The 20,295-nt window shown below is 41.0% G+C and overlaps 1 protein-coding gene across 1 annotated transcript in view; it reads left to right on the top strand.

The window, feature by feature from the left end:
- Positions 1-767: 767 nt before the first annotated feature.
- LOC132828552 (neuronal acetylcholine receptor subunit beta-4-like) overlaps positions 768-20,295 on the top strand; it is a 52,923-nt gene continuing 33,395 nt past the window's right edge. The window contains exons 1-3 of the mRNA XM_060845655.1: positions 768-826; positions 12,471-12,616; positions 15,745-15,789. Of these exons, the coding sequence (XP_060701638.1) occupies positions 775-826; positions 12,471-12,616; positions 15,745-15,789 (243 nt within the window). The 5' untranslated portion in view covers positions 768-774. The remainder of the gene's footprint in view (positions 827-12,470; positions 12,617-15,744; positions 15,790-20,295) is intronic.

Raw genomic sequence — 20,295 nt, 5'->3', positions numbered from 1 at the left:
CTGTGAATGAATTAAAAACTGCGAAAACATTGCCTCCAATGTTTCAGCAATCAAAACCGGAAATGTGTACGAGGCCAGAATTGGAGGAGTATAGAGCTCTGAGAGTTGACCAGAAGTTTCAGAACTGTACGGAGTGACGGATTTGAAAACAAGGATGCATGTAGTACAATTGTGATGCTGTTGGACTAGGAGCCAGTATAAAGTCGGTGAATAAAGGGCCAACGGAACTAGCAAGAGTATAGCAGAATGTTAGATAAGCTCAACTTGTTGGTGAGGGGTGGAAGGTGGGAGTCAAACCACAAGAGCATTAGAATCGTCAGAACTGGAGGTAACAAGGGTCATGGATGAGGATTTGTGCAGCAGATTAGTTGAGTTGGGAGAGGATTTGGAGTGCTGCTGTTAGAGTGGGGATGGAGACTCTGAGGCGCTTTAAACCCCGAGGGTTAGGGTGTCAGTCAAGACTTCCATGTGCCAACGAACTGGTGCTGTGACTAAGGGGCTTCCAGTCAGTGGGGAAGGGGGATACACTTCGCTTTGCCAGACCCTCCTTTTCCCCTGCCTGCCCAAATGACCCTTCTCCAGCCCCTCCCCTTGCCCTCCAAATCGCCCGTCTCCCCTATCCCGCCCCCACGGCGCGTTCCAGGAGGCGGCAGCGGTTCACATTCACTCTGTGTGAGCAGATCCGTGGAGGTGCCGGCGGGGAAGGGTCTTGAGTGAGCCGCATCGTGCTTTCCCAGCCCGGTGTCCGTGTAGCAAGGAGACAACAACAAGAAGATGATGATGGCATTCACGCTGACGGTTTCCTCTCTGTTTCTCGCTTGCGAAAGTAAGTGCAAAACGCTTCTCTCCCATAACCCAGACTCAGCCTCCCAGATGTAAGCGCGATGTCTATTGACAGAAATAAACAGGGAAGGAGGGGGGTGGGAATGGGAGCAGGGATCGTTGTTGTTTCACACTGAACATTGTACAAATATTTACTTTGCGACAGGTTAGTGTGAAAGCACCATCATGCGAGTCCTTGCAGTTCATGCTCTGCTCGCTATTTATTTCAAAAGAATTGCTTTCTCGCGCTTGCTCCGTGTCTGGGTCAGTTGCGACGAACGAGTTGGCAGAGATTGTCTTGTTGCCATCTTCCTATTTTATTTGGGGCGATGCATCGGCGAATGCGGGAACTGACGCAAAGAGACCAACTTGAGGTTTAGAAATGGAGCACGTGTTTTGCAAGAACACAGCTCTCCCTACTCTCCCACTCCCCACCGACTCATTTGGCATGACTGGGTATTATATTTTTCCCAGTCAGACTTTCTGGAACAGTGTAGAAATATTTCGCATATGTCAGCAACAATCCAGGAGGTTTCATACTGTCCTCGGCGGGAGAGCCGGCTGATAGTGTTGACGCATTGCCATGAATTCCTGCATGTGTTCTTCCCTTTCCAGAAACGAGCTAAACCTTCAGCACTCCTGCATTTGTTAACATGGGCATCTTCTAAGTGTTGGGTAAATCTCAGGTGCTGCAGTTTATTGAGATATGCTTCTGAACCACCCCATCCCCCTTTTGGGAAAAACTTAATCACTTCCAATGTTCCAGGTAGGGGTTCAGCATATTTGAAGACCAGAATGTGAAACTTGAACTAAGGGTTCCTTAGACAGCAGTGATTCTCCCACTGCTATATACAGCACAGATTTGATCAACTTATAGCAGGCACCTCAAAACCCTGGAGAAGTAGCACCAGTGACACCTTCGCAAGATTTTCCAAACTCAATGGCTAGGAAGGTGGTTCAACATCAATATCCTCTTCCAAGCCAACATATCCAGCAACTAGGTACTAATTGCTTTTAAACCAGCTGCTGTGAGTGGGGCTTAACACGTGACTCCTGAAACAGTTGTTCTACTCAAAACTTGAGGGCAGCAGGAGATTCCCAGGAAGACAGCAGACAGTCCTCCGGGATGCCCTCAAAGCATCCTTCAAGAGATCGACACTCCCACTGAGCCATGGGAATCTGGGGCCTATGACTGGAAAGGAGATGATTAGATTAGATTACTTACAGAGTGGAAACAGGTCCTTCGGCCCAACAAGTCCACACCGACCCGCCGAAGCGCAACCCACCCATACCCCTACATTTACCCCTTACCTGACACTACGGGCAATTTAGCATGGCCAATTCACCTGACCCGCACATCTTTGGACACATCTTTGGATTGATTCAGAAAAACAATGAGCACATCGAGAAATATCATTGCAAATTTGCAAGTTCAGTGAGGTGTCAAAAAGATTGCAAAAAAAATCCAAACAGCCAGTCTGTCTGGTCCTTTGAGCAACACCTATCCTGCATGTGACATGGGCTGCAGAACATAAATTAGGTTCATCAGCTATCTCAGCACCCATGGAACCGAAGAACATGCAGATCATCCTCAATCCTGAGGGATTGCCTGAACATAAGACTCCCGGGAGCTCCTACTTATATCAGTACATTCCCAGGATCCTTCTGTATGTTTTCATTTAATTTCAGGAATCCACATGCATATTGATACACATTTCAGGGATCTCCCATACTCCCAGGAACTTCCAGTAAATGTTGACACGTACCTGTGCTAGTGCCAGCTACTTAAAAAGAAATAGTTATGCCTGCAGAGAAACGACTGGCATTTAATCAAACACAGATAAATAGAAAGTGTAAAATGACAGGTGATTGAAATATATGTATCACACTTGTGATCCAAATGGATGTGTCCTCTAAAGTAGTCATCCAGGTTACACGACTTTTCTAATATAGAGGAACACATCACGATAGAATGCAGTGCTATAAATTGAAAGAAATGCAAATTAACTGCTGTTTCACTCGAAACCTTTTGTAATATCCTCCACCATATGACATACATTCCCTTTGTTCTCCTCACCTTCCACACATCACATTCTCAAAACCTGTTTCTTTTGAACTTCTCCCAGTTCCGATGATAGGTAGCATAATTATTTCTCTCTCTGCAGATGCTGTCTAACCTGCTGAGTCTTTCCAACATTTTGTGTCGTTACTTCAGATTTTCAGCCTCTCGTATTTTTTCTTCTAGGCTAACAAAAGTTTGATAACCTCAAGTCCCTCCCAATTTGTGTACAAACTGACTTTGTGCAGATTCAAAAACAAACCCATTCCCAACTAGGGTCACTGTTTGTGAATGTTTTGCACCGATTTTATAGAGCAATGTTGAGGTTACATCTGTCCAAGTTTTGGTCTCTTTATTAAAGGAATAATGTATATGTGTTCAAGGCAGTTCTGAGAAGGTTGATAGATTCCTAGGATGAAGGAGTAATCTTACAAAGAAAGGTTAGACAGGCTCTATCCCTGTCAGTTTAGAAAAATGAGAGGTGATCTGATTGAAACATTAAAGGTTCCTGAGAGAACTTGTCAAGATGAATGCTAAGATTATTGGAGAGGCAAAACTTAGGGAGCATAGTTAGATAAGACTTTTTTTCTCTTGGATGGTCATGAATCTTTTAAAATATATTCCCCAGAAATTGCTGATGGTGGGGTAATATAATATTTTTAAGACAGATGCAGATAGATTCTTGACTAAGAAGAGTCAATGATTATCAGTGTGGGTGAGAATGTGAAGTTAAGCCATTGTCAGATCAGTCCTAATTTTATTGAATGCCAGAGTAAGTTGGAGGGCCCAAATGGCCTGCACCCCCCTTCTAATTTGTGTGTTTGTATATGATATAAGTTATTACTGTTGCTATTCTATTGTGGCGCCAAACTCTGCGAACTAAGTTTAGGCACTCTTCCGCAGTACCAGAACAACAATGGATTTCAGCTTCATTAAGGTCAATCACCTTGATCTGGTCCATCCTGCTTTGGAACTAAACTCTATGCCCTAGGAATCTTGAAACCCTTTTACACCTTTTCTTTTGCAGTTACACATTAACCTGTTTGTTACCATGCGATTCTTATATTCACTAGCCTGTGTCACTGGGAAAAGTCGAGAGACAATTTCCTGTGAAATCCTGCTTTTTAACCTCTGAAATCTCTGAAGGTGCAGCATCAGGACTTCAACCCGATTCCTTCCAGTGTCATTTGTCCCACATGGATCACAACTTCTGGCTATTCCTCTTTTTCTTTCAAAACTTTATGTACACTCTGATGTTGTTTGCCTTGGCCCCTACAGCAACAATTTATGTAGGATTTACATGTACTGCGAAATGACCCTATGAGTACTGAATCCCTATATCTCCAGTATGACAATGGTTCACTATGTTTTTCTTTGTGATCGTTTGCCTGTTAGCACCTTGGATATGCTCTAGAGTGCATCCCCCAGAACTGTCTGCACCCTCACTGGTACTCAGTGCTAAAATCCATTTTGTGACTCTCTCAGAGAATTGCTGTTTCACCAGATGGTTTCTGAGACTTACTATCTTCCTAAACATTGTGATTGTGGGGTGATGACCCCCTGGAAACATGCTCCTAGAAGTTGTCACTAACTCATTGCCTCTGCTGTGTCATTCTCCATAAACCCAAAACTCAGGTTCAAGTAAATTGAGGCAATTCTTGCACATTTGGCAATCCAGGATATATGAAGCAACCTGGCATTCTTACGTTGTACAGAAATTACAGAAAATAGGTCCAGGTTATCTCATAGTTTTTGTTTCAAGTAAATTCCTTCAGGTTTAATTAGTTATGCTGAATATAGCTATGATTGCTGTTGCTTTTTGGTTTTAATCATGCACTTAGCACTTCCTTTCCACTTTGTGCTATCTTCTCAATCTCAGTCATGTCTCTTTGTCACGCTGTACAGCACATCCTTCGGTTCAGTATATATATGTGCACACATTCAGAGAGAATGATTCAGTAATGTAACTAGATAATTAATGTAGTGGAGGTCTACACAGCATCCAGATGAGACCAAACTTCTTGAGTTTTTGGCCTGAAGGCAGGTCCAACCCACAACACTCACAATATCTATCACAAGTAGGGCAAGGGGGAAGGTCCAGAAGCCAGCCCAACCAGAACAGGGATTGAACCCTGTCCTGCTGGTACCAAACTGATCCACATCAATCAATCCAGCCAAATAAGCCATCTGGCCGACATGGACTCCAAGTTGCTGTAACCAGATAGACTTTATGTTGCATTCTGGACCTGTGCATATTGATGGTTGAAGCATCAATTAATTTCTGTCACATGAAATCTTTCTCATTCTTTCTGGCTGACATTGATGTAGGTTGAAAGGATTTACAAGTTGATGCTCAACATGTTTGGCAGCATTATGGGCACACCTTCCTTGACCTTCAAGTGTTAGAGTGTGACCTTCTGGATCAAATGCAAAGGACACTATCTAGTGTGTCACAATCTCTCCAGCTGATGTTTATAACAGTGCAGTAATGCAGCATTTAATAGATTTACTGAAAAGTTGGTGTTTGTTTGACACAGCATTGTCTCCAGTATATTTCCAGTATGTCAGTGAAAATGAACATGCTGTTTTAAGTTCTGAATGATGGGCATCACAGGATGATTGTAGATAAGCTAAATCGATGAAAAAGGTTGGCACAGAACAGAGAAGCATGGTACCATGACAGCAGGCCTCCTGGTAGGAGTAGTTACAAGCTGAGATAGAAAACATAATGGAGATGTTTACCCACTTATATTGAACAACTTGACACCTCTTAAAATAACAGTGAAAATTTTCAGCTAAAAATGTTAATATTCATTTGTTCATAATATATGCACCACTTTGCTTTAATCTATTACTCAAAATAATTATTTAAATGTAGTTTTGATTTACGGCATTAAATTTAAATGCCAATTAATACCAATTGTAGTTCTCTTTTCAAATCAATGTTTTGTATTTCAGTTCAAACACTAGGCATTTGGAGTGTCGTTAAGGTGCAATTTGTGCAAAGTTACACCATTGCACAAAGTATAATATACCAAGATTTAAAGTTGTTATTCCGAGGATCCTTTCAATTTTGATAACAGCATATGGCAAATCTTGGAAGCAGTCTAGCTTTAATTGGGCATATTGCTGGTGACTCTAGTTTTTAATATATTACCATGATTGTGGAGGCCCTACTTCTTGAAATAAAAATCTCCTTCTCCCATGAATTCCTTCTTCTCATTTCAACAACCCCTCTCAAGGTATTGATTTATGCACTTATAACCAACAGTAATCCTCCTGACCATAAACAGTTGACCAATCAACATTTGTAGTCAGGGCAGTCACTGCAGAAATGGTGCTTAATAATTTTGCAGGATGATCTGCTCCTGTTCTCACATTGATTGACCAGTAGGTGTCATTGGACAGCGACTATGAGTGGCAACCTTTGCCAATTTTCTCCTTACACATCCAGACAGCCTCCTCCCACCAATCTGGCAAAGATCAACACTGAGCAGATCGCAGATTGAACCACAACCTTTCTGTGACTGTTATTGAGTATATCTTTTCTTTTGGTTTCATTTAATGCCTCAAGTTTAAAATGCTTACTTTTTTATTTCAAATATCGCCATTACACTGACGTTCACTTCCTCTGTAACCTCTTTGAGTTCCTACAACCCTGGGATTGTTGTGCCCCCCCAAATCTGATCTTGTTTGCCCAATTTTCTTGTTGAGTCTTCAGCTACCTAACTCTAAGCATGGAATTCCCTTCCTGTCTCCCCATCTTTGCTTTTTGACCCTGCTTAAAATCTGCCTCATCAACCAAACTTGTCCTAATGCCTCCTTATGCGTTAAATTTTGCTTGACAGTATTCCTCTAGAGTTTGGGATTTGTTATATGGTAAAGACACAATATAAAAGCAAGTTTTTATTGTTAATGACCTGAGCCATCTGGTGAAATCTTTACATTGTACGAATGTAATCTTGGTTAAGATCTAAAGGACAGTGAAAACTAAGATTAAAAAATTCAGTTGAATGAAACTTGAGAATAAATTTAAATTTGATATGTAACTCAATGTGTCAGCTCAGCCTTTAAAATGTTTACAGAAATAATAAGTTCCTTTGTTAAAATAACAAATAAAAGTAATCATTGACATTTACGTTTTACTTTTCACATTAAGAAATAAATAATTTTAAAAGTAACATAATACATTTTCTTTCAGGACAGGGTAAACTTTACAGTTTAGTCCTTTTGGCACAAAACCTCACCCAGAAATTCTTATTCATAGCAATGGTCTTGGGTTTGGAAGATGTCATCAAAGGAGCTTTGAATTTCTACAGTGCATCTGGTGAATAATCCACACTGCTGCTACTGAGTATCATTGTTGGAGGGAGTCAATATTTGTGGATGTGGTGCCATTCAAGTGATCAGGGTTACTTTGGAAATGTGGAGTATACTTTTAATGCAGAACAGTCCAGGGAAATAAAAGCACTCACCCATTTTTGAAGCAGTATTTTTGTCATATTCTGTGCCTTACATATTCAGCTTCACAGAAAGCCTCTGTGTCAGCTGCTGTGAAAGGTCAGTAAGTAAGCTAAGTGTGAGGTTACAGTACCAGAAGGGTATTGTGCCAGTAGGGCAGGGTGCTAGTTGGGTAAGGTATCAAACGGGCAGCGTGCCAGGTACAAAGGCTCTCAGATGGTTCGGGTGCCAGATACATATGCTGCCAGATGAATAGACTACCATGGTACTAGGTGGGAAGGCAGCAGGCAGACATTGTCTGAGCGTGGCTGTTGGTTTGTGTGCCGTCATGAGTCCTAGGGGTCGCAGTAGTCTGCCAGACAACAACTTACTAGAACAAAGGAGCCAATACCCAACATGAGCAAAACTAATGTAGTTTATAAAATACCATGCAAGGACTGCACAAAACACTATATAGGACAAACAGGAAGACAGCTAACAATCCGCATACATGAACACCAACTAGCCACGAAACGACACGACCAGCTATCCCTAGTAGCCACACACTCAGACAACAAACAACATGAATTCGACTGGGAAAACACTACTATCATAGGGCAAGCCAGACAGAGAACAGCCAGGGAATTCCTAGAGGCATGGCATTCATCCACAAATTCCATCAACAGACACATCGACCTGGACCCAATATACCAATCACTACAGCGGACAGCTGAAACTGACACCCGGAAGCGGCAAGGACAGACCACTATAAATGCCGGAAGAAACATCAAAGAAGCGCTTCGCAGGAGGCTCCACAGCACTGATGATGTCTCCTAGCCAGGGGACGAAACGTTTGCAACAAAAGCTTCCAGCTCGGCGAACAGAACCACTACAACAAGCACCCGAGCTACAAATCTTTGCAGAAAATACCTACAATCTCATCCAAAAGATGACTGCTGCGATGGTGTAGTCCCCTCTTGCAGTGTCCTGGGCTATTATTCTGGATTAATACACATAGGACCTGGGTGAGACTTGAACTGAAAAATTTCTGAATCAAGGGTAAGAGTTCTACCAACAGAATCTGAGGGAAATATGATCTTTAAGAGATACAATAAAGCTTAATTATTTGAATTGGCATTTGAAGGTCAATGTACTTACATTAACTTTTGTTTTAGTCCATATAACATTGAAGCTTACAGTTATAATTTGATGAATCTGCTGCTCAATCCTTTTCACGTGGCACTTGACCCCTCTAAATACAAGTTCTTGGAAAGCTTTAATCTCAATCCTTATTCATTGACAGTGGATAATAAATTCATAAATAACAATCAAAATTCAGTCCTTATTACATCATTATCAAACTTTCTAATGAGCATACAGTCCATGTGGCTGAAGGCAACCACTTAGACAACTGATGCCCATGTAGTTCCTGATAAGTACAAATGTATTTTTGTCAGTTAAAGAGCTATTTGCAGTGAAATGTAGTACATTTTCACTGCAATTACAGATGGTGTAGTGTCTGTTTGAATTATTTGGAAGAATCACTGCACAATACAAAATTGCTCTGGGCCTCTGTTGCTAGAAAAGTTAATATTATCTACATCTAACATTCATTAACTTTGAAAACAAATTAGGTTTTAATGTCACTTGTAATCAACTACAGGGATACAGAAGCACATGAAAAGTTTACCATGTCACCATTCATGGCGCTATCTTAGGTACAAAGTACCGAGAATCAAAATCTTAGGTAAAGATTTGAAAAATAATGAAATAAGTTAAAAGTTCAATGTCACAGTTCTTGTCAGTATAAAGTAGTAAAGAAGAAATAAAGTTAAAAGTTCCAAATTACAGTCCTTCTTTAGCCATAGGCCTGCAGTCCCTCCATGTTGGGTGGTCCCCAAAAGGGCTTGATCTCTCTCCTGTGCTTGGCTTGATCTCTCGATTCCCATGCCTCCATGCTGCCGTCTCACCACAGATCACCAGAGTCCCACTCTGGTGCCACTCCAGGCCGCCAGCCACTTCCATTTGCCACCGACCACCTGATTTCTGCTTGGGAACATCAACTACCTCATGGCCAACTGGCAAAGTTCCCTTGCTGCTGCTATTGTTGCTGCTGTCCTCACGACCGAGCTCCTTCTAGAAGGTAAGTAGCGAGAAAATAAATGTTAAAAAAAACTGAAGAAAAAAAGTGAGAAAAGAAGAAAGAAAACTGGTCAGAGCTTTAGTTCAGGAGCTGTACTCTATTGCCACCTTGGAATAATGTTCTCAGTGTTTAAGTTGCTTCTTTTAGAATGGTTATGCAGACTTTTCATTCAGTTGTATCAGAAGTCATGGATGGTCATTGTTCAATCCCCTTTCATCTTGATAAAGCTGTTAGCTTTCTAGAACAGAGAGACATCCTTGGACTGTCTATCGACATTTTCATTTTGTCAATTGCTTCCTTTAGGTTTCAGTGCTATGCTGTATTACATTCTCAGACACCTCAAGCTCGCAGCCTCTGATTCTGATGGAAATACTATCAATTATGATTCACAACCTCTGTAGCGATGACTAATTCACCATTTACTGATAATTCCAAAATCTATGTCAAACTGATCAGGGACTCTGAAAGACACTTCGGTAAAATTATGATAAAAGCAAATGCACAAAGCATTCTGACTGAAACATGAGTGGAAGAATGGGTTGAGCAATGAGTTAGCACCTTTACTGCTTCCTGTGGAATCTGCTCCTGCTTCAGTTGTGTCAGTATCACAGACTAATATCCAAACACCATCAAGACTTATAAGGACAGCACAAACTAAGCCAGTCATAGTTAAAAATCACACAACATTAGGTTATAGCCCAAACGTTTATTTGGAATTTCTAGTTTTCAGAGTTCTGTTCCTTCATCAGGTAATTAGTGGGAAAGGATCATAAGAGACAGTATTGAGAGCAAAAGATCACGGTGTAATGCAATTAAAATGATATATTGGAGAAAACTTTACCATTTGGTACAACTCTAGGAATAGTGTTACACATTTTCAGTGCAGTACCAGATCATTTCAGTTGCACAACACATCTTTTGCTATAAATTCTGTGTGTTATGATCCTGCCCCACTTGTTACCTGGTGAAGAAGCAGCACTCTGAAAACTAGTGCTTCCAAATAAACCTGTTGGACTATAACCTGGTGTTGTGTGTGATTTTTAACTTTGTCCACCCCAGTCCAACATCGGCACCTCCACAACATGTGAACCAGGCATGACCTCATGAAGTAGTCCTGATGATGAATGCTATCAAATAGAAATAATCGAAAATGGGACTTGAATATTTCAGTGATGGAAGCTTTTTCTTACTCTGTGGGTGTGAACCTTTGGAAGAAAAATTATTCATAACACTATATTGGAAACAAATAGTCTTGTGGTTTGTGTGGATGGCTGCAGTGTGTGTTGTCATTGTCAAAGGGTACCAGATATTTGTTTCTCAACAATTCATATCAAGCCATTCCATAATGGGGAGGGCAATGATTTTTAACCTCTGCTGACTATGAAGACTTGACGTGAAGTCAATTTGAGGACCTTTTACTTGGTCAGCAATATGCACAATCATGCAGCAAACTGCCTGTTCTCATTCAGAGTGACTGTAAATGTGAATGGTCTGAGGATTAGGACGCTGGTGCTTTGAGAAGCTTATTGAATGTTGCATGGAGTGGTGAACCATTGTTTGGGAGACTGTTACAATCCAGTAGGGTTTTGCACTGTAAAATTGAGTCACACTATTCTTAGAGTTGTATCAAATGGTAGTTTTGTTCTAAGGTACATACTGAGTCCCAATTTCTCTGACTTTTAGACCACATTTAATGGAAACGTGGACCAAGTATCTGTACTAAATAACAAATTTAATTGTAAGTATTGTTAGATTATAGCTGCAGATAAACAGTTATAAACCATTGCCATATAACAGCACTAGCTGAAACTCTAATGCCCTCATAGACTCCCTGTTATTCAGACACACACACACAAAACAAATAAAGAAAATAGATTATTGGTGGAGGTAGAATAAAACTGGACAGTTAGTTCAGTGGTTCTTGCATCCCAATTCAGCTATAGGGATGATTCTATTTAAGCTCACCAAGCCTATGGGGCTCAGTTATCTTTCTCTTCCACTGGCTTATAAGAAGCACAGAGTGACTGATTCATTTGCAAAATGTCTTTGATTTGTCAATTCAAAAGTCACAGCTCACAGTAACTGCTGCAGGAAAGGTAATTGGTTTTCTTCAAGTTTTAATATTTTTGTACTGCAGAGAACAGCCAACTTTTGCTGGGAAGAACTGCAGCACACCCTTCTGTATCGTTTCTACTTTGTGTGTCTACGACTCTGTAACTTCTTTCCATTTCTGACCTGCCCAGTTAGCTGAAACCAGTCAGTTTCCCTTGTAAATAAATGCTCAGCTCCCAATCACCTGCACAATGCAGGAACCTATAACCGCAATAGCAGTTTCACAATCAGTATTAGGTTTTTTGCTGTGAATTTTTGCAGCAGTCCTGGTAAATCCTCATTTTAAAAACAGCTTGTTCTCCTTGCAGCCCACAGTTTTTAAAGGCACAAAATAAAATTATGCTTCTTGCAAAACCTTGGTAATTGTGACTAACTGATGTACACATATCTGTAGCTAACAACAAATACATGGGCATCGGCTGTATAACTTAGCCATGTCAAAAACATGGCTGTTTGAAACTCTGCTAATGATGTTAAGACTATTAAATTTTGGTAATTATTTATGGTTTTATTATCCTCCATCAACAAATAAAGGCTGGAATTATAACTCTCCATAAACCTGTAATCAGAAAATTCAAGTAATGCACAAGAAGGATTGAGCAGTAGTCTCATCATAGACTCTCACTGTAAGCATCAATATTATGTGAACCAAAAATATCATTGGTCACATTAATGAGTGTAACCCTGAAATGCCAATTCAAATAGTTGAGTTTTTTTGCACATGAACTCTTTAAGATCATGCAGTTACCCTGCTACAGTTGAAATAGGAATGAAGCTAAAGCTAGAAGAACTTCCAAATTGTCAATTTTGAAATTCTGCACTATTATTGACATGTTTTAAAAAATCAAATACATAACAGTGTTGTTCAAATCAATTTACTTTCTCACCTTATAGGTGCCCTGCCTCAAAATGCAGAAGAGCGGCTAGCTAACTACCTTTTACATCCAGATCGCTATAATAGACTCATCAGACCTGCAAAAAACAGCAGCGAGATAGTCACCATTGCAATAAAAGTGTCCTTGTCACAGCTAATAAGTGTGGTAAGTGGATACAGTTTCTGTTGAAACAATGCTACTGTGATGCATAAATTAACACAACTTTATAAGAATGTATTTATTGCAAAATGCACTATTGGTTAACAACATGGCTGGAATATTCAATGAGATCAATTCATTATGATACTGTGTCCTCAATGCAACAGGAAAAGTGGTATGTTATTATTTATTACAAGGATTATGAGATATAAAGGCAAGAAAATCTTGCTGTAATTGCATTGTACTTTGGTGAGACTGCAGCTGTATTTTACGTAAAGAAGAATATCTTTATCTTAAAGCTGCTGAATTAAAATTGATTTCTGAGATGATAGGGTTGCCTTGAGGGTGAAAAAAAATACAATCAACTTCTCGATCTTCGTAGTTGGAAAAATGAGACGTCATCTTCTTAAAACATATAAGATTAGATTAGATTACTTACAGTGTGGAAACAGGCCCTTCGGCCCAACAAGTCCACACCGACCCGCCAAAGCGCAACTCACCCATACCCCTACATTTACCCCTTACCTAACACTACGGGCAATTTAGCATGGCCAATTCACCTGACCTGCACATCTTTGGACTGTGGGAGGAAACCGGAGCACCCGGAGGAAACCCACGCAGACACGGGGAGAGCGTGCAAACTCCACACAGTCTGTCGCCTGAGTCGGGAATTGAACCCGGGTCTCAGGCGCTGTGAGGCAGCAGTGCTAACCACTGTGCCACCGTGCCGCCCTAAATTACCCCAAATTACCTGGGATAATTTGTGTAAAAGATCTGGGGAAGTTGGGGAATTCTTAAAATACATCCAGGAGATTTTCTTAATTAATATGTGACAATCCCTGCCCTTGAGATTTGATGGAGAAATCAGACTCATTATGTTCATGGCTTTTTATATCAACTGAGTTACAGTGAAATCCCTGTCTGCTCATCCTCTCTCCTTCCCTGAGGCATGGTGACCCTCAGGTGAAACTCACCACTAGTTGTCATCTGTCTTTCTAATGAGAGAGTGGGACTATGGTGACTGCTACTGTAATGTTAAGTTAGTGATTTTGTTTAAATATGCATACATATTTTCTAGTTACATATAAGTACAAAAGTCAGTTTCTGTGTTTTGCAGGAAACACAGAAGTTTTAGGCATGTCCATTTGTATCCTTCTTTATTTATTTTATAGTGTGCCACAAATTGGCATCAGCGGGTTTCAACTGGTCTATCTTCACAGGTGATGCAAACCTCACTTATGATTATGTGAAGATTAATCTTTATGTCCAGAAATCAAAAAGGATTGACTGTTTAAGATGGAAAGTATGAAACATGACATTTTGGTGGTTGAATGACTTACGTCCAGGCAATATTATGCAAGGCTAAGAATTTACACCACTTTTGAGCAGGCTTTGCAAAGAATTTAAGAACCTTAGACAATACGATCCTTTACATTAATATTTGGAAGAACTGCATGTACAATTTAGTCCTTGAACACATTGCAGAACATCTTGGTTGCTTCTTGCCAAAAGTACCACCAACATTTTCTCAATTCTATTTTTATCCATGAGACTAGCACTAAAGCCCTATCAGTTTATGCAATCATCATGACAGTCCATTTAGAAGCAATTAAGCTGCACCATGATTTATTATATTCCTGCTTGCTAATTCACATCTGCTGGAAGCTGGAGAGAAAAGCTAGCATAGGCCTTTCAGTCGAGACTGAGTATTTACAATGAGGTCAGGAAATAATCTAGATTTTCATATTCTTGGAGAGAGAGTTATCTCCTTTGGCATGCCATAGCTCCAGTACGGTGATACACAGTGGTAGCTCTGGACAAGAGAGGTTTGTATATTGACTCTTTCTGATGTCAAGGTCATGCTTTCTGATGGAGTTGGAAGTAATTTCAGGTCTACCATAGAATTCCAGATGGAAGAAAAGTGTTTGAGAGAAGGTGTTTAGGTGTCTGAATTGCTCATTGATAATGATAATTACCTGTCTATCACATAGTTAGATCTTGATTCTTTTCAAATGAGCAAAAGGAAACAGCAGTAGCCATCTCCTGTTCAGAATCCACTGTGACATAGCAGAGCTTCTCCTTGATACCACAGCTAATTTCTCTCTCAAGTCTGGTGATGAAAGTCTAGCCTTTTTCTGTCAAATACTTCATGAGATGGTTGGTCAGGTCATGACATTGGACAACCCAGATAGGGGGAAGGTTGCAGGGCATAAACTTTGGAATGGAATGGGTTGGTGACAGCATCCCTATGCCAATATTATACTCATAGTTTCACCATTCACATAGTCGAACAGGTGGCAACCTAACCTGGAAGGGCCACAGAAGGTCTCAAACACAACCTATGTCGTTTATCCTCAGTTGGTTTTGGAGTTCATGGTGCTCCTATGGGCAGGGCTAGTTATTCTTCGGTGGCAACTCTGGAAAGTGTAATACTTGATGATCTCCATGCCAGTCCAGTTGGTGATAATACCATGCTCAATAGGGTACTTTAGAGTCAGGATATCCCTCTCTTCTGGATTTCATTGCCAATATAACTGTCTTGGCAGGAAAGACAGCACCAGAGGAGTCAGTTTGAATGAAACTACTCTAACACATGCCAGGTCCACTGAAGAGGCATTGATGCAAAGCCATGACTCATGGTTTGCTGTGTATTTACATCTTTAGTTGCAAGCCTGTTGTAGGGGTTGGGTGGGAGGGGAGTTGAACAATGTCCATTAAATGAGGACAAGTAGCTTAAACCTGCAGTGATAATTAACTCACCCTTAGGAATGTGGTAACTTTTATGAACAGGGCCTGCTTCTCATGTGATGATCGTAAAACCAATGCAAATGATTGCAGTAACTCTCTTGGTACTGAATGTCATTTGTGCTTAAAATTCCACAATTTATAGAGCCATTGTAATGGTATTGCACTGAAAGGAACAGTGAAAATCAAAGAGAAACCACAGATGTGGGGTTTTCCTGATGTAACACTTTAAATGATGACAATCTATTCATCTGTTGAATGATATCTTGCTCATGTTTTCAGTTTTAATTATATCGTAACACTTTGCTGATGTACATGAATATGCCTTTGCGTGTATGATTTGCAGTGATGTCTGAAGATATTTTTATGTGATTTTTATTTTTCTCCAGAATGAGAGGGAACAGATAATGACAACAAATGCCTGGCTCACCCAGGTTTGTATGATTTATCCTCAATGTGCTCAATCACACATTTGAAATATTGGAACCATGATGAGCCAAATGTGTAATTTGAATCTATACTTAATTATGAAATTCTTCACCTAGAAGAATTCTATCAACCTATTTGTATGAGGCCTTGTATTTTGGTTCAGAAGATGACCGTTGCTTACGTTAACATATATTCTTTATACTACATCTGAATAATAATCTCATATGCAAGAAGCAAATAACAGTGCAATTTTCAATAGCGGTTTTCCATAGCACGTGGTTGCAAAGGAACACAACTGTCATGTTAGAGCAGATCAACCTGTATTAAAATGAATTGCATTAAAAGGAAGCCATATTAGACTGTTGCTTCAGAATATAGAACCATCAAGAGCACAGACTGAATATTCACTTTTCCAAATACACGTAGAGATGATGTGTGGCCTCTTTGCCCACAAAGAAACAACTCCTTAAATCACTCTTTCTTGCTTACTCTGACTTAACACCCAATAAGTGCCAGGAACTTATCAGCTTCTTTGTCACTTTTTCTTATAAGTTACTTCTACCGAAGGCCCACTTCCTGCCCACCATACTAATCCTTCCTCCAAGAGGAAGAATCCCAATCTGCCCTAACACAGAATTTGTTTCTCATTCATTCCCTCTCCTCATGCTATTTCTGAATATGGCCTTCAAACCAAGGCCACAAATTACATTCAGTGGGAGTGTGATCATATGTTCTTCTCGAGTTATACATCCATCCACATGTTGGGCCACATCATCCATCGTAAACATTTCCCCTTTACCCAGATCTCAGAAATGGCTGTTACCAGTTCACCAAAACATCTTTCATTCTAGCATCTCCTTCAACGGCATCATCAATATCCCCTCTAAAATTGCTTAAAGGTTTATCCATTGTAACTTTACCTTACTTAAGCCTTTAAACTGTACCTTGACACCATAATCCAAAGTTCTGGGATCAGGTTCCATATATATGCTAATAACACCAACCTTTCCAAAGCCATTCTTAACTCTTTCACTGCCATCTGTTGTTACCTTGTTCAAAATCCAGTTCAGAACCAGTCGTAAATTTACCTTAGTCAGAAATTGGGACCATTAACATTGTCTTTCCCCAAAGTTGAAGCAGACTCTTCAGAACCCTGGCCTCCTAGACGACTCCACTTTCATTTTCTGACACCAGTGCTCATTATCCCATTGATGACCTGTTTCATTTCTGTAACATTACCTAGCAAGCAGAAAAAAGTCTTTCATCAGATCATTAAAGTGGTTGGGAGCATGCATCGACAATGATAAATATCTGTAGTGATGGAGAACGTTCATAATGAAAGAGGAATGCTGCAAATTGTGCAATAATGTGAAGTAGGACAGACAAATTTAATTCGATATCTTTGCCACTTTCCTCAAAGTTATCTAAACAGAATTTGAATCTGAACCACTAACTCCAAATATGACACAGAAAACTGGCTATTATGGACTGTGTGTAAATGTCATATTCACAACTATACTATTTTATTATATTTATGGTAGAAATTTTTTATTGAAAGATGCTTCTGTCTTAAGTGTCTTATTTTTGCAGATGTCTAGAATGTGATAGAGAAAAGGAAGACTTTTATTTGTATAGTACTATTGATATGCACAGGACATCCCAAAGCACTTTACTGCCAGTGAAGTACTTTTGAAGTGCAGTCACTGTTATGATATAGGAAATGCAGCACCTATCTATATGCAGTGAGCTCCCACACACAGCAATGTGATCATCTGTTTTTGCTGTGTTAGTTGAGTGTTATTGGTCATAGCACGATGAATTACTCACCCATGCTTCTTCCAAGTAGTGTTATGGGATCTTTTGTGCCCACTCACAAGTATAAGAAAGGCCTGATTTTATATTTCATCCAAAAGACATCACTACCAACAATGCAGCTTGAGCATAGGTTTCAACATATAAGGTCCATTTTGAAGTCAGTGGGAGCCCTTGTTAATGACAATCAGCAAACTGTCAACAAAGAGTCACATGATGGCACAACTGTAGATTAAATTGTAACAGACAACTCGAAATGGATTAATAACAGAAAGTGCGAGAGAAACACAGCCAATCTGGCAGCCACCTATAGAAAGAGAAACAGAGTTAATGTTTTGAATCTGATATGACTTCTTCAAAAGTTGAATTTCCATTCTGATTATTCTGCAGTATTTTCTTTTATTTAGCTAAAAATGGAATTTATTTAATTAGGTTTTTTTTATCCTTATGGGCAGAATCTTGAAGGGGTCTAAACAATATGGACTGTAGCAAGATATGTGAATCGGATGTGAATTTGATGAGAAGCTCAGTGAGGCCTATCTCAATGATGGGAGAAACTCATTCCATCTTTTGTGGTTTTCACATGTAGTGTGGTGAGCTCGTCACCAGGCAACAACAAGTAGCCAGTTAAGGTGATTGTTACTTGCTAAATGCCTTGTTGACAATACAATTCACCTCTTCAATATTCAGCTTTCTATCTTACCAAATTCTTGAATAAGTCTAGACATTGGGTAAATCACATGGAAATAAGAGCAGGGACCTGAGGAATTTACCTTGCTGCTGGCTCTGAAACCACCTTCACCAGTCACATGCACCCTTTGTCCCCAGAAACCAGCCAAATGCACACCTTCTCCACAGACATTGGCCTCCAGAATCTGCCAACATATTGTGGCACCTCTCCAGGCAGGTTGCTCACAAAGCACAAAACCTGCTTTTCATTGCAGAATGCATTGGCATTGAGCATTGGAAAGCTACTTAGGGATATTTGACATACATGGGCCAGAATCCAGCTCACAGATTGGACAAGGCTGTTTTACAAGGCTCGTTGCTTCCTGTCTTAATACTCACACGATTAGCATCTATCTTCATGATCACAGCATTCATGCCTCACATTGCCTTCCCTGCCATAGTTTTTAGTGCATTAGCGCTACAACCAGAGCCAAAGTTTATCAGCACGACACTCTCGACTCTGAGGTCCACCATCTGCAGTCCTCACTTTCTCCACAGTCACCAACATCCCAACAGTGGGGGGTCCAGCACTCTCAGAGGAGAAGGCATGAGTTTCTCTGATCTCAGTGGAGTCATCAGTAGCATACCCTGTAGATGAGGCTGAGCACACTTCACCACATACTGAAACACGTTGCACTCCTCGAATAAGAGACACGTCTCCATCGATGCAGCATTCCCTCTCATTGTCTTACTGGCTATGTGGGCCTCTGACACCCTTGTGTAACAGCAACTTCCAGACCAAAAATCGTTGCCAAGATTGGTGTATTGATGTCAACTACCAAGTGTAGAACATTGAAGTGGCTGTATGTGTTTACAGCCACACAGCTTCGAGGGAATATTGCTTGGGCGGAACAGTCTAGGGACTGTGCTTGTGAGTGATGTTACTGGGGCTCACTGCCAATAGCAACCTTCCCTCGACTGCACTGAGCACTAAACCTCACCCAGTTTTCGACATGGCCATGTTTAAATTAACGTGCAGGGTCTTTGCTGTACCAGAAGCTGGCACATCCTGTAGGTGTTAACAGCAACATGTTCCCCATCCCACAGATACCAACTCAGAAGTTGGCTGTGTGTGTGGCTGTGCAAAAGAATCGTCATTTCGGGCACATGTCATTCCTGATGAAGGGCTTTTGTCTGAAACGTCAATTATCCTGCTCCTCAGATGCTGCCTGACCTGTTGTGCTTTTCCAGCACTACACTCTCGACTGTTGGTGACTTTGACTGACTACCTGAGAAAATGAAAGCAGATGCAGCAGGAACAGGGTCTGGACTAGAGTGGTGCTGGAGAAGCACAGCTGGTCAGGCAGCATCAGAGGAGCAGGAAGATCGAAGTTTCAGGCAAAAGCTCTTCATCAAGAATGAAGGCATGGACTTCTGGGGTGGAGAGCTAAATGGGAGTGGGGTGGGGCTAGGGAGAAGGTAGCAAAGAGTACAGTAGATGGATGGGGGTGGGGATGATGATGATAGATCAGAGAGGAGGGTGGAGCGGATAGGTGGGAAGGAAGATTGCCAGGTAGGACAGGTCATGAGGACAGCGCTGAGCTGGAAGGTTGAAACTGTGATAAGGTGGGGGGAGGATAAATGAGGAAACTGGTGAAGTCCACATTGATGCCCTGGAGTTGAAGTGTTTCGAGGCAGAAGACGAGGCATTCTTCCTCCAGGCGTTGGGTGGTGAGGGAGGGCGGTGGAGGAGGCCCAGGACCTGCATTCCCTCAGCAGAGTGGCAGGGGGAGTTGAAATGTTGATCCACAGGGTGGTGGGGTTGATTGGTGCAGGTGTCCAGGAGATGTTCCCTAAAGCGCTCTGCAAGAAGGCGTCCAGTCTCCCAAATGTGGAGGAGACCGCATCGGGAGCAATGGATACAATAAATGACATTGGTGGATGTGCAGGTGAAACTTTGATGGATGTGGAAGGCTCCTTTGAGGCCTTGGATGGAGATGAGGGGGGAGGTGTGGGCGCAGGTTTTGCAA

Source organism: Hemiscyllium ocellatum, chromosome 2, assembly GCF_020745735.1.
Source record: "Hemiscyllium ocellatum isolate sHemOce1 chromosome 2, sHemOce1.pat.X.cur, whole genome shotgun sequence".
NCBI classification, from domain to species: Eukaryota; Metazoa; Chordata; class Chondrichthyes; order Orectolobiformes; family Hemiscylliidae; genus Hemiscyllium; species Hemiscyllium ocellatum.
The sequence above is the reverse complement of the archived record's forward strand: the minus strand, read 5'-3'. Positions and strand labels throughout refer to the sequence as shown.